Below are 14,745 nucleotides of genomic sequence, written 5' to 3'. Positions count from 1 at the left end.
ACTAAAATAAATTTAACAACTTGCCCCAACCTGACATTAATTAAAAATGAGAACATCTTTTAACCTTTCTTGTTTCAGTCTGGGTTTAGGATTGTGGCGGGGGAGGCGTGGTTTAGCGAAGTCTGCAACGGGAGAGCGAGTGAAGAGACGAGCAGTGGTAAGTGGATCAGGTGAAAGACAATTAACACCTGGGTCTCGTTACAGTGATTGGCGTGGGGAACCGGCATTTAAGCCGGCGGAGGACCAGTGAAGAACGAGAGAGACGGGGACTCATGGGAGTAAGGAGCTGGAGAGCTGCCGAGCGAAGGAAAAAAGACTGCAGTAGTGAAACGTCGAAAGAGACTGTGAAGTGCGCGCACCTGTCGCGTTTGTTTGTTTTGTTTTATTAGTATTTAAATAAAGTATCCCACGAGCCCTGTACGCCGACCCCGGTCTCCTTCCTCTTTATTAGACTGAACATACTACACTGGTGCCGAAACCCGGGAGGAAGGAGAACGATTCCGCCATGCAGACTCCGTCAGGATCATCGACATCGCCATTTGCGGACATCATAACATCACTCGCGGGCCTGCGTTCCTCGAACTCTTTGAAAGAACGGCGGAGGCATGTGGATGGCCGATGGACAGCTGGCCCATCTGGGTGATCCCACTGCTGTCGGGGGAGGCCCAGAAGGCTGCACAACAACTGCCCGTCCCGAACCTCCTGGTCTATGCCGACCTTAGAAGAGCCATCCTCCAGAGGGTCAGCCTCAGCCCCGAACAACACTGTCAGCGCTTCCGGTCGCTGGAACTGACCGAAGCGGGCTGACCCTTTGTCTTGGCACAGCAGCTCCGGGACTCATGCCGCAAATGGCTGTTGGCCGGAGGAAACGACGCCGAGACCATCATCAGCACGGTGGTACTGGAACAGTTCATCTCCCGTCTCCCGAAGAAGACTGCCCAGTGGGTCCAGTGCCACCGCCCGGCGTCGCTGGATCTGGCCATCCAACTGGCAGAAGATCAGCTGGCGGCGTGCTCCGGGGTCGGCGAGCCCCTTCCTTCTGTCTCTCTCTCTCTTCCCCATGTCTCCCCCTCCCCCCCTGCCCCGAAATCTGTCCCTCTCCCTAGGTCCCATTGGGCGACCGAGGCCGCCCCCCGCTGGAGGATGGGGATGGAGCCTGCAGCCAGGGCGCGAGGCCCTACACGGGGAATGGCCGCACCTCAACGAGAGGGGAGTGAGGAGCCTTCTGCTGCTTCCCCACGCCAATCCCCTGACCCACTTTCTGCCACTAGGGCGGTGGGGAGGCCTGGGCCGGCCTGCTGGCGTTGCGGGGATCCGGGACATTTTGTGGATAGGTTCCCGGTTATGGAGGTGGGGACACTGGTCCGGATCCTGGACGACCCGCAGGATGCCCCCGATCAAGCCGAGCTGTACCAAATACCCGTGAGTATTAAGGGGGGTATCTATCAGGCTTTGGTGGATATGCCTTTAGTCCGCGCCTCCGGGATCCGCTAATCTTGGCCAGCATTTCAGCAATTATTGGGGTGTCTGACAGTGGATGCCGTCAGGGGAAAGAACCGGCCGGGGGGCGGGGTGAGCGCGCAGGTGGGAGAATCTGTGCCAGGACCTAGCGGGGCGGTCTCAGGGGAACCGAGCGGCGTGGCGAGGCTAAACCTTTCCAGTCGCGATGACTTTCCCCTGAACAATCCCAGGACGAAACACTCAAACATGCCTTCAGGCAGGTCCGTTCTATCGATGGGCAGGTCCTCCACCCTGAGCGTCCGCTATCCCATCCGTATTTTGCCATTATCAAGGACCGGCTGTATCGAGTGACCCACGACACTCAGACAAAAGAAGATACAACCCAACTGTTAGTACCTCGGAGCTGTCGGGAAATGCTTTTCCAGACGGCGCACTGTAATCCTATGGCAGGGCACTTAGGAGTAACGGCGACACTAAATCGTCTAACGACCCGATTCTTTTGGCCGGGCATTCACGAGAACGTGCGCAGGTGGTGCGCGTCTTGTCGAGAATGTCAGTTGGTAAACCCACCGGCCACCCCAAAAGCGCCATTGCGCCCTATTCCTCTAGTGCAGGTCCCCATCGAACGAATTGGTATGGACCTCATCGGGCCGTTAGAACGAATGGCACGAGGACACCGTTTTGCTTTGGTCTTAGTGGATTACACGACACGTTATCCTGAAGCTGTGGTGTTCCGCAACATCTCGGCGAAGAGTGTGGCGGACGCCCTGTTTCGTTTAATCTACCGCATGGGAATCCCAAAGGAGATTCTCACGGACCAGGGCACCACGTTTATGTCACGCACGTTAAGCGAATTGTACGGATTGTTGGGCATTAAAGCAGTGCGTACCAGCGTCTATCACCTACAAACGGACGGCTTGGTCGAACGGTTTAATCACACATTAAAAACCATGATCCGGAAGTTCGTACAAGAAGACGCGAAAAATTGGGACCATTGGCTAGAACCCCTCTTATTTGCTGTGCGCGAGGTCCCCCAAGCCTCCACGGGGTTTTCCCCCTTCGAGCTTCTTTATTGACATCAGCTCCGGGGGGTGTTAGACGTCCTGAAAGAAACTTGGGAGGACGGACGCTCAGATAGCAAAAATGAAATTCAATATGTCCTGGACCTGCGAGCAAAACTCCATACACTGGGGCGGCTCTCTATGGAGAATTTGCTTCAGGCCCAGGACAGACAAAGCTAGCTGTATAATCGGGGGACTAAGCTACGAGAATTTGCACCGGGAGATAAAGTGCTCGTATTACTGCCAACCTCTAGCTCCAAATTACTGGCCAAGTGGCAAGGACCCTTTGAGGTCACACGGCGGATAGGAGATCTCAATTATGAGGTAGTACGAACAGATAGAGGCGACTCAGGGCAAATCTACCACCTCAACCTCCTTAAAAAATGGAGCACGGAGGAGTCAGTGCTGTTAGCGACGGCAGTGAGTGAGGAGGAGGATCTCGGGCCAGAAGCAATTACTAAGGAGAAATCCCTCGCACTGGCCCTAGGAGGGGATCACCTCTCACCCTCGCAGCTCACTGACATTGCGCGTTTGCAGGTAGAATTTGCTGACGTGTTTTCGCCCCTACCTGGTCGTACTGACCTGATTCAGCACCACATTGAGACAGAGCCGGGTGTCGTAGTTCGCAGCCGGCCATATAGATTGCCTGAACACAAGAAAAAAGTAGTTCAGACTGAATTAGAGGCCATGCTAGGGATGGGAGTAATCGAGGAGTCACACAGTGATTGGGCAAGCCCGATAGTTTTGGTGCCTAAAACGGACAACTCGGTGCGGTTTTGTGTAGACCAGGGGTCTCCAACCTTTTTGTGAGTGAGGGCTCCCTGAAGGGATAAAATAGTCTTGAGGGCTACTTGTTTGATATAGACACACACACACACACACACACACACGCGCGCACACACACACACACACACACACACACAGTTTCAAGTTTTGAAAAATACAACAACAAACAGTAATATTGTTAAATATTATGACTATTGAATATATAATTACCGTGTATACCCGAATGTAAGACAAGTTTATTGTCCTAAAAATAGGCGTTTTTGTCCTAAAAAATGGGGGGGTCGTCTTATATTCGCGATATAGACAAAATCACGGGGGGAAAGGGAGAAAGAATAAAGGCATAAATATTAAATAGTGACTGAATGATATACTTTACATACTTGTATGTAAAACAGGGCTGGACTGGGACAAAAAATCGGCCCGGGCATTTTTGCCCAGACCGGCCCACTATATGATCATAAACACCACCCATCTTTGCACGCCCTTAATTATATGCATACCAACTCCTATTAATTAAAACCACTAATGCCATGTAATGAGTGAGTATAGGAATGAGTGAGAGTTAACAGATGAAATAAGTAAAAATTGTATATTTATTAATACAGTTGAACTATACTCCACAGCGGTGAATCCTAAAACAAGCTATAAGCGGCTCTGGCATAGCAATACCAGTGTTTCTTACAGGATTTTTATAAAAACTATGGTGGTGTGTCCTCGGTCCTTCTAGGGGGGTTCGGGGGCATGCCCCCCCGTGAGAAAATTTTGTGCATTTTAATGTTAAATTCATTAATCCGGTGCACTTTGAGAGTTCAAAATTAAAAGCTCCAACCCATATTCAGTGTGCAAATTAAACAAAGAAAAATTCAAACCTCTTTTAGTTACAGTGTCTATTTACATTACACCTATACATAATAATAGTTATAATATTAATCCAATGACAGAAATAGCCATATTTTGTAAAACAAATGCACAAAAAAATAAAGGAAACTTTCTTAATTAGTTGTACCAATTTCTATACTTGAAAGAGATAAGCACATGATCTTTTATTTTGACGCAAACTGCATCAAGCTTTTATTTTGGTGGAAAACATGGTTTACAAACACCTCTTATTAAATTTCTAGTGAATTGCGGTAATCGTCAACTATGCAGATGTGGAAATAATCTACACTCATGACATGACCTCAGGGTTTTGAAAGTAGTTATTCTTACCGCAGGCTCTACACTTTCTCATCTCTCTCCTGATCCTCCGTCCTCACTATCATCATCTGCCACAGGAGCTGATGAAGGTCAGAAAACATATATTTTGACACAGTTTACAGTGTCTGCTTTAAGGGCCTGGTTCTATTTTTTCACGCTATTTATCTGCACATTCCTTGCGTTTCTTCTCCATCTTTTTTTACAGATACACACTGACACTGCTGCCGCTCGCTCACTCGTTTAAAGTTGTGATTGGGCCAGCCCAGTGTCAATCAAGAAAAGAGCCAATGGGCCGCTGATCTACGTGTTTCATGGGCTGGTCTGTCAGAAAAAAAAACTAACACTGACTTTGACCAATGCATTACACCGGCACAAACCCAGCGCCGCCAATTAAGCAAAACAAAACAAAACAAATGGGCCGCCGATGTACAAATTTTATGGGCCGTTTAAAAAAAAAAAAAAGTATGAGTATGAGATATCGGCCCAAAAAGCACGTCGGCCCACCGGGCAAATGCCCGGTATGCCCAATGGCCAGTCCAGCCATGATGTAAAATTAGAAAAGCAACATAATATCTGTGTTTAACTAAATTAAAACGCTGCTCCTCTGCCGCGCGATACGCAGAGAGAACAAGAGAGGTGCGCGCACGAGACGCAGAGCGAGCGAGAGAGAGAGAGAGAGAGAGAGAGAGACAGACAGACAGACAGACAGACAGACAGAGAGAGAGGTGCGCGCGCGCGAGACGAAGAGCGAGCGAGAGAGAGAGAGAGAGAGAGAGGTGCGCGCACGAGACGCAGAGAGAGAGAGATAGAGAGACGTGCAGATTCTAAATATTTTAAATTATTGAATTATTTTATTATGTTTTAATGGTATATGAAATGTCACCAATAGTTATTTTCTCATTTTATAACATTATCATAACATTTACATTTAGCTGACGCTTTTATCCAAAGCGACTTACAACTGCTATATATGTCAGAGGTCGCACGCCTCTGGAGCAACTAGGGGTTAAGTGTCTTGCTTAGGGACACACTGGCGGTTCACAGTGGATTCGAACCCGGGTCTCCCACACCACAGGCATGCGTCTTATCCACTGCGCTAACACCACCCCCACATAAAAAAATGAAAGAACTATTTATAGAAGGTGCTCGGCGGGCGACTCAGAGACTCCACGGGCACCACGTTGGAGACCACTGGTGTAGACTATCGCAGGGTGAAAGCAGTATCCAAGTTTGATGCTTATCCAATGCCACGGATTGACGAGTTGCTCGATCGGTTAGGTACAGCTCGCTTTTACTCGACATTGGACTTAACAAAGGGATATTGGCAGATCCCCTTATCTCCCATGTCCAAAGAAAAAACAGCCTTCACCACGCCGTTTGGATTACACCAATTTGTTACGCTTCCTTTCTGCTTGTTCGAAAGGTAGGTAGGCTGGAGAAGCTGGCCGTCGATGGTACGGACCTGTTGGAACGCATGTTTCAATGTTTCATCCCGAGACTGCTCCAGGGGAAAGTCATCGCGCTCCGAGAGACCCCATCTCTCGACTTCACGCGGTTCCCCTGGAGCAGGGCCCGGCGGTCCCGGCTCAGTTTCTCCCACCTGCACCCGCGCTCCCGTTCCGGGCTTTATTTCCCCAAGAGGCATCCGCGCACAGAGACCCCAACAGACCCGCGAAGGCAGGCCAATTCGTACCCAAAATTATCGGATGCCGGAGGTGCGGACTAACGGCCACCTCGACGCTATGCTTTTGACCCCAAAATTGGATAACGACAGGCATTACCGGATATTCCACTACATCCCTGTGCACACACCGCACCTTGACCACGCGGCTGGTATCCAATGCCCCCGGTTGAATCAGGCTTTGATGGATCGAGGTTTGGTTACATCCTGAATCCACCAAGGCCTGATAAATACCCCACTTGATACACTTGATATGATACGCTTCTGGATCGTCCTGGGGCCCCATCTTGTTCATTGGCAGATGAACCTCCCGGTCGATCCAGCTCCGGAACCTCTCGCGGTCCTCCTGCTGGGCTTATACGATGGTCTGGAACCGCCTTTCCTGGTCGGCCCTCAAGTCCAGCAGGGCCTGGTGTTGTTCGCGATGCAGGACTGAGAGGGACATGATGATGTCCGCGAGTGGCGTGGAGAACAGGTTTTGCATGGCGGCACCGATCCTTCTTCCTTCCCAGGTTTCGGCACCAGTGTAGAAAGGTTCAAGGATGGAAAGGAAGAGGACGAGGGGTCGGCTTGACTGCTGATGCTTTTATTAACAAAATAACTTATCAGAACGGTGTCTCTCACACCGGCAACAACAAACTAAATAACACTTCCGGCTTGCGGCTTCCGGCTCGTGCGGTCGTCAGCAGTCCTTCTCTCTCTACTACCCCGGTTTCCCCTGGCGTTAAATACTCTCCCCATGCCAATTACTGAAACAAGAGACAGGTGTTGATTATTTCCGTTCAACCCGCTCACTCACTGTTCGTCTCCCGACTCTCTCTCCCGCTGCAGGCTTCGCTAAACCACGCCTCCGCCTCCATATAACTCTCTTAGACTCTGAGTGGGAAGAGTCTTTGGGAGGCTGCATTTACTTCCGTTTCTATTTTCAGAGGCCCATCTTTTCCTTTTTTGTCATCCCTGCCTACCCTGCATCCCTCCATCTTTTGATTATTTGATTCCCATTTGTTTATGAGTTTCTAAACTTTGATACCGCATAATTTCATTTCAAGAACATGCTGACCTCCAAATGTCCTGGTTTTAAAATATACAGGATAAGCATAGATCTTTAACATGGACGTATATGCAATGGATAATTTCAAAAATAACTCTGAGACATTGTTGGTCATGTGTGGGCATATTATACAATTTGCTGTATGTTAAAACTTTCATTAAAAATAATCAAGAGATCTTGAATTTTGTTATCTCCCTCTCTCTCTCTCTCTCTCTCTCTCTCTCTTTCTCTCACTCTCTCTTGCTCTCTATTTCGTTGTCACTTCCGCCCACCCTTCTCATCCTGCTCTCTTCCTCCCTCTCCAATGTATTCGCCCCCACAGAAACTGTCACCTCCCTCCCTTTTCTTTCTCCATGCTTTTCGCATCTCTCCACGTTGTCACTGTATTGCTTCTCTCTCCCCGCATTTGCAGATGTTCCTCAATTTGCTAGCGACACCGATAACGATATCAGAATTTCTAAAGATTAATTCAAAAGGCGAGACTTGATGTCTGGAGACAGGAACTGCTCCCTCCATCTCTGTCTCCCTTCTCACATTTTTCTCTCTTTTCTTTTTTTTTTTTGTATCTCGCTCGGTGTGCACAGAATGCACTCAGATCAATACAAAAAAGCCCACACCCCTCCCTTATCCTCTGCCTCCCTTCTCTTTTCACCCCCTCCCACCCACCACATCTCTCTCTCTCTCTGACTCATGCAGAAATCCCTGCATGCCTGAGCCCAGTTTGTGTTTTTTCTCTCTGATTGCAAGGCTGACTTGCATATAATGAGGTTTGCCGGAGAGAGCGGGTGAAAAAGAAGGATGAGCAAGAGGCAAGTGGGTTCTGATTGGTAAAACCCCCTCCACCCCCACATGTTCATTTACACACGCGTACCTTCAGACCCCCAAATGCAAGCATTTCTATTCCTCCTACCACAACCGTCCGTATCGCCCAGCACATCCACACATGCACACACTCTCTCTCTCTGATTCAAGTTCATTCATTATACATCAAAAGAACAATCTAAACTGCTGTGAAACCACAGTGAGACCAATTTCTGTCGACAGATGTGACTTTACTTTAACAAGATAAACATTAAATCACTGCACTATATATGCAAGAGAGAAATCTTGGCTGCATCATCAATTAACATTGCAATTGATGAAACAGGAATACAATACAGTGGAAGTACAATACACAAAATGTAAAGACAACATTGTAAAAAGGGAAAATGTGCAGTTAGTTTGCCGTTTCTTCTTGATCTGAACCTTAAAAAACAATGTCCAGTAGTGTAATATAATGTAGTAATATAGTTTTATTCATATTAAATACATTTTTTGATTTACATGTGTGTGTATATATATATATATATATATATATATATATATATATATATATATACATACACACACACACACACACACACTACCGGTCAAAGGTTTGGGATCTGTAAGTGTCTTCAGTCTTCAGTCTCACATGATCCTTCAAAAATCATTCTAATGCCTTGCTCAAGAAACATTTCTGATTAATATCAATGTTAAAACAGCTTCAATATATTGCTTTTATTTTATTTTTCAGGAATATTTGATGAATGGAAAGTTTAAAAGAACAGCATTTATCTGAAATAGAATCATTTGTAACATTATAAATGTCTTTACTGTCACTTTCGATCAATTTAAGCCATCACCAATGAACAAAAGTATTAATACAATAAATATTAACTTACTTAAAAGCAGCACTGATAATAATCAGAAATATTTCTTAAGCAGCGATCATCATGTTAGAATAATATTACCTAGTACAGCATTTCTGCTGCTATCATCTCTTCTTCTCTCTCTCTTTCTCTCTCTCTCTCTCTCTCTCTGTCTCTGTCCCTCTTCTTCTGTTCTTCGTCTCCCAAGATATGTTAATGTGAATTAAACATTAAAAAGCTTTCAGAGGCTTGAGGTTGTTGGGATAAATACGTCAATGGTTCTATGTACCCCCTCGATCTCAAACGTCGAGTTTTTCCAATCCCTATGTCTCATTTTCTTCTTCCCTCCTGGTTTTTCTCACTGCATTATCTCTGCATTGCTCATTGTTCTTGCTGCACCTTCTCCACCTCTTCATTTAATTCTCTCATATTAATCACTGTCTCTTTCCCCATGTGTCACCTGGACCACTTCATCCCTCCTTTTACCATCATCCACCTCTTCTCTCATTACTTTTAAAAAGTTGGCTTCAGCCGGTCACCCACCTCCCCTTTACATCCCAAAGGAGAGAGGGAGGGGAGAGAACAGTAGTGTGTGAGAGAGAGAGGGAGAGGGATGGATTAATGAGGGGGCAGGAAAACCCCCCTGGTGTTGTGCATTCACCTGCAGAAAACTCCCTGCCTTTCCCACCTCTGCTCTGCTCATCTGTATTCTGAGTCTTTTCTCTGCTCTCACTCTCCCTCCTCCCACCTCGATATCTCATCTCCCCCCTCCTCCCTTGCTTCTGTCCCTCAGTATTACTTTACCTGCAGCATAGTGCAGCAATGAAACACTAATGGCAGTTTTCAGTGTTCATCAATTCATCACAATTCAGATGCTCTATGTTAGTGGTACAGAATAAAAACAGATGAAAAATCATATGAATATATTTAATATAAAAATATATAATAAATAAAAAGTCAAAAGTGGTTATGGACATGGCTCCATTGAAAAAAGTTTTTTTATTGGTATCTATGGTTCCATGAATACCTTGTAACCTTCATGGAACCTTTCAATTTCTTTATAGTAAAAAAAAGATTATTTAGATTTTTAAAATGTTCTTTACATTAAGAAAAAATTGTTCTTTTTAGAACTGTTCACTGAAATGTTCTTTTGGGGAACCGAAAAATGGATCTTCTATGGAATCAAATCCCCTTTTGGAATTTTTAGGAGTATGCACTATTTTCTTATATTTTCTTAATACAGCATGGTATTATAATTCTTTGAAATATGACACATGTACATTAATTGGAATACATTTTAAATTTAATTCATGCTTTATGATTATATTAATCCTTCAGTACAACTGTATTAAAGTACCATGGTACCATCAAATTATGCTGCTGATTATGAGCACACACTCTCAGAAAAAAAAGGTGCACAAGGTGTTGCAGGGACGGTACACTTTCAAAAGGCGCATATATGAGGTACCATTTACCTTCAGGGTACTTATATGCATCCTTTAGGTGTAAAGAAGGTACAGAAGTGTCAGAAGTGTCAGAAGCATATTGGCTTTAAGGAATGAAAAATAATTTTAATAATAAATAAATAAATTCCCATGCATTCTAAATCATACATCCAACTTGAAATGTTTTAGAGACATATCGCACATGAGCAAATTTTTTTCCAGATGAAAACTCACACCTTGGATTGGCATATGAACAACATATGTATGCTATCAGGGAGGTGTTGTTACCTCCTGTGGCGCTGACAAGAAGCACTTCCATAATAAGCATTTCAGACAAAAGGTGAATTAGGCTCCTGTCCCTTTAAATGCCTGGCTGATGCCATGTTGCTAGGGAAATGGAGATGTTTACTCCAACATCAGTGTGAGCTGGCCAGTTCTCTTGTGTCCTTCCACGTTTTCTCTTTCTCACTTGCTCTCTCTCTCTCTCCCTCCTTCATCCTCTCTGTACATTTTTCGATCTGAGGGTATTTTTTCCTCCTACTTGCCTCACAGCGTCAGAAAAGGACAGTTTAATTTAAAATGAATAAACTAACTGATGTTCATATTATTGATACATGCATGTGCAGAGTTGTTGTGTGATTCTTCGAAATGAGAACAATGATGAACCACATTTTAATGAAGTAGTTCAGCCTATTACGCTCTTTCTGTCTGAACAATTGTTTTTATCGCCAAACCTCCTCCAAGATTGATTTTAAGAGGGATACATTTCAAGGTTTCATATCTGCAATAAAACAGAAGAAAAATAAAAGACAAAACTATGCAGAGAAATTTCTAATGAACGTCCTTGAGGTTGCTCTTGAAAATGTAACAACACTGACACCTGTGGCCATACTGAGGAACTGCACTTCACATAAAAAAATAAAGAAATAAAATAAAAAATAATAATAGCTCATTTATTTTGCAGCAGGGCGCTGTATGCTCTGTTAATTTTGTATTTTTGTATATTCAGGGAGTTTTTCTTTTTCGTTTCGGCTTCTTAATTGCCATAAAATTTCTCACTTTTCTCATTTGTGCACACATACACACACATGAAACACAAAGCACATGACTCACAAGGATGACTCATAGTACCCACCTCTCTGTTCTCACTGAACCCTGTCATCCCTTGAGAGAGAGAGAAAGAGAGAGAGCAGTGGGTGATGGCTGACAGGGAGAGATTTAATTAATTTCAGTAATTTGCCATCAGAACTTGATAGCTGAACCAAATTATTGCTGGTTTTGAGGTGTTTCCAGGTTTTGTCAATTGATTTATTGTGCCCTTTTAATGGAGCTGTCAGAGGTTCAGTCTCTTACTCAGTCTTGGAAACTAAAAAAGAAAATTCACAGATGAGCTTTACATTAGTTTGGACACTCAGAACAATGTACCATATCCTGGCAGTTCATATAATCAACACAAGCAGAAGTAATTAAGCTCCGCTGTAAGGTCTCAGTGAGAGAGAGATAGCAGGCTAATTAAAGTCATGTTGAGAGCAATTTTAGCAGGTAGTTATTCCATCTTGTAATTTGTAAGAGAAAAAGAAGAAGATGAAGCATTTTCACTAATGGTTTCAGATTGGGATCCCAATGTAAAATATGCATATGCACAGACATATTATACACTCACACAATATTTTTTATCTGATGTGAAAATGTAACTATAATTTTAATTTAATTTAGATAAAACAAAGCATAATAATTAAGTAGGCCTATGATTTGTCAAATTGTGTTATATCTCTTATAGATTATTCATATTTGATTATTAGAAATCATTATGAGAAATTATTAAAAATTACATTTAATAAGTATTTCTTTCATTATTCAGATTAGAGCTGTTACAAATAATAATTAAATATGTCCACATTTTGTTTTTATTTTTGTTGTGTAAATGTAAGTTCCTTGAAACAAAGCCATTCTTTCCTGCTTTTCAAAATTTTAGTTTTACACAAATAAATAGTGAAAAAAGATTATTTCGTTATTTGGGAATTTTAATTCACCAAATGGATATTTGATCCAAACCTGTATGAACATGCAACAGCTGACGGTAGTCACTGAATTCCCTATATATATATATATATATATATATATATATATATATATATATATATATATACTTCTTGAGGGTGAATAAATTACGACAGAATTTTTGGTTTAATTATCCCTAACTTATTATTATTATTTTGCCTTACTGTGATTGTAATATGTTACAAGGAAACCTACTCCGCATTATGACGGCACGCATGTGTTATTTTTTAAACGCATTTATACTTTACGGCTTTTTGGCCCTACCATGTCGCCGTGTGTTTGTGTTTGGTTTCGACGAAAATGGCGGACGAGCTGGAAAGAGTACGTATTTCAGCCGCGGAGATACGAGCAGAATCGTCGAGTTTCACAACACACAGCGACAGTGTAAAAGGTTAGAAATTCTCTAAATGTTTAAAACAATCTAAGAAAGGTAGTAGTCCGGGACAAGCCTTATTTTGTCATGTCACGTTAAAGTTATGGTTCAGTTTGCTAATAGCTAACTAGCATAACAGTCAACAGCAGTCTTTTGGTCACTCTCATGTGGGTTGAACTGCACTTGTTTTGAAAGCATCCAACATCTATTTGGTGTTTTTTTTCTTTATTGTATGCAATAATATGCCCTATATTGTCACATAACATAAGTGAAATGCGTTTTTATTTGTGTAAGGAAATAAATGTGATGCTAACTGTTATACTGGCAATTGAAGGCGGCAGCTTCTTGAATGAGATATTAATTTTAAAGGGAGACTTTTTAAATAAGATTCTATCCAACTCCAACTCTTTAACTTCATATCATAACGTGATTGTTGTCGTCTAAGTGTTTGTAGTCCACTTATATTGCTGGGTTAGCATGCCACATTACACATGCAACAGGTTATTTTCCCTGGATACCATAGCAACAGTAATTTGGCCTTGGATTTTTCGTCAGTAAAAGCTTTATATGTAGTGCTCTATTTCTGTCTGATGTTTATGTAGTATAACTAGATAAATTTACAACATCGTCCTAATGAAGAGTTTCTCAGCTGAAGGGCCAGGGCCCAGTAGGTGGGCTCAAGATGCCTTAAAATGATTAAAAATAAAACCAAACATTAAGTTAAGCCAAAAGAATGTTATGTTATTTTAATTCACCCACTTCAATAAATTCCTTAGCTTCATTTATAAAGTGCATATAATTATTCAAAACAATTTCTGAAATATGTTCATTAAGCACCCATGTGTTTTCATAATAATTTATATAAAGTAGTTCATTTTAGTTTGTAATTATGTATGTAATTATCGCAAAGCAGTTATAATTATTTTTATAATTGGTCATTTTTAAAATTAATATAGTTTTAAAATATTCTAAAATATTTATCAGGCAGAAATTGTGAGTAAAGAAATATATGTGACCCTGGACCACAAAACCAGTCTTATGTGTCAATTTTTAGAAATTGAGATTTATACATCGTCTAAAAGCTGAATAAATAAGCTTTCCTTTGATGTATGGCTTATTAGGATTGGATAATATTTGGCATATGTTTATATTAGGGATGCACCAAAATGAAAATTCTTGGACGAAACTGAAAAAGAGAAAACCAAGGCCGAAACCAAAACACAGAAAGAAATTATGCCAATTATTAGTACCATTGCACTAACTTTACTAAAATTAATACATTGCAATTGCATAAATTAATATTAAAGTTAAAAAGATAATTACAATTACATAAATTATAAAAAACATAAAAATACATAATTACCAATTATGCAAATATTTATTAAGGGCATTGCAACAATGCACAGTATAAAATAAAATTCAAACTAAAAATTTATCCCACTCATGTGTATATTAAATAATAATGTACAGGCCTACTGGCCTGCAGAAAGGTTTTAAAATGAACTGTTCTCTCATAAAAACAAAGTGCATTTAGGTGAAGAGCATTTGAAATTTTTTCTCTGTAGGACTAGAAAGTGCATTACTTCTCCAGTATAGGCAAGAGGGTTATCACTTCTGGGGATGGGGACTTCAGACAGATAACCATCTAGCTGTTGAGCAGTTGAGCTTGTCATCTGCCTGACATTTGAGAAATATTTGAGAGAGTGTATTTAAATAGGGCCAGGGCCTAAATAAACATTTTTATCAATTAAATCAGAAATCTACAATCTGATATTATGCATGTATATGTGTGTGTGTATATATATATATATATATATATATATATATATATATATATATATATATATATTAGTAGCCTAAGAACAAAATAGCCAACGTATTATTATTATTTGAGGCACTTTCTTGCAGAATTTCACTGAACATATCAGACAACGAGGGTGCATGCCCCTCATCTGGTGC

General features: G+C 42.2%; 1 protein-coding gene across 1 annotated transcript in view; it reads left to right on the top strand.

The window, feature by feature from the left end:
* Positions 1-1,188: 1,188 nt before the first annotated feature.
* The window catches only part of LOC132132367 (telomerase-binding protein EST1A-like), a 32,255-nt gene continuing 18,698 nt past the window's right edge, over positions 1,189-14,745 (top strand). Inside the window, exons 1-2 of the mRNA XM_059544740.1 lie at positions 1,189-1,409; positions 12,668-12,804. Of these exons, the coding sequence (XP_059400723.1) occupies positions 1,189-1,409; positions 12,668-12,804 (358 nt within the window). The remainder of the gene's footprint in view (positions 1,410-12,667; positions 12,805-14,745) is intronic.

The sequence above is a fragment of the Carassius carassius genome, chromosome 49 (assembly GCF_963082965.1).
Source record: "Carassius carassius chromosome 49, fCarCar2.1, whole genome shotgun sequence".
Classification (NCBI taxonomy): Eukaryota; Metazoa; Chordata; class Actinopteri; order Cypriniformes; family Cyprinidae; genus Carassius; species Carassius carassius.
The sequence above is the reverse complement of the archived record's forward strand: the minus strand, read 5'-3'. Positions and strand labels throughout refer to the sequence as shown.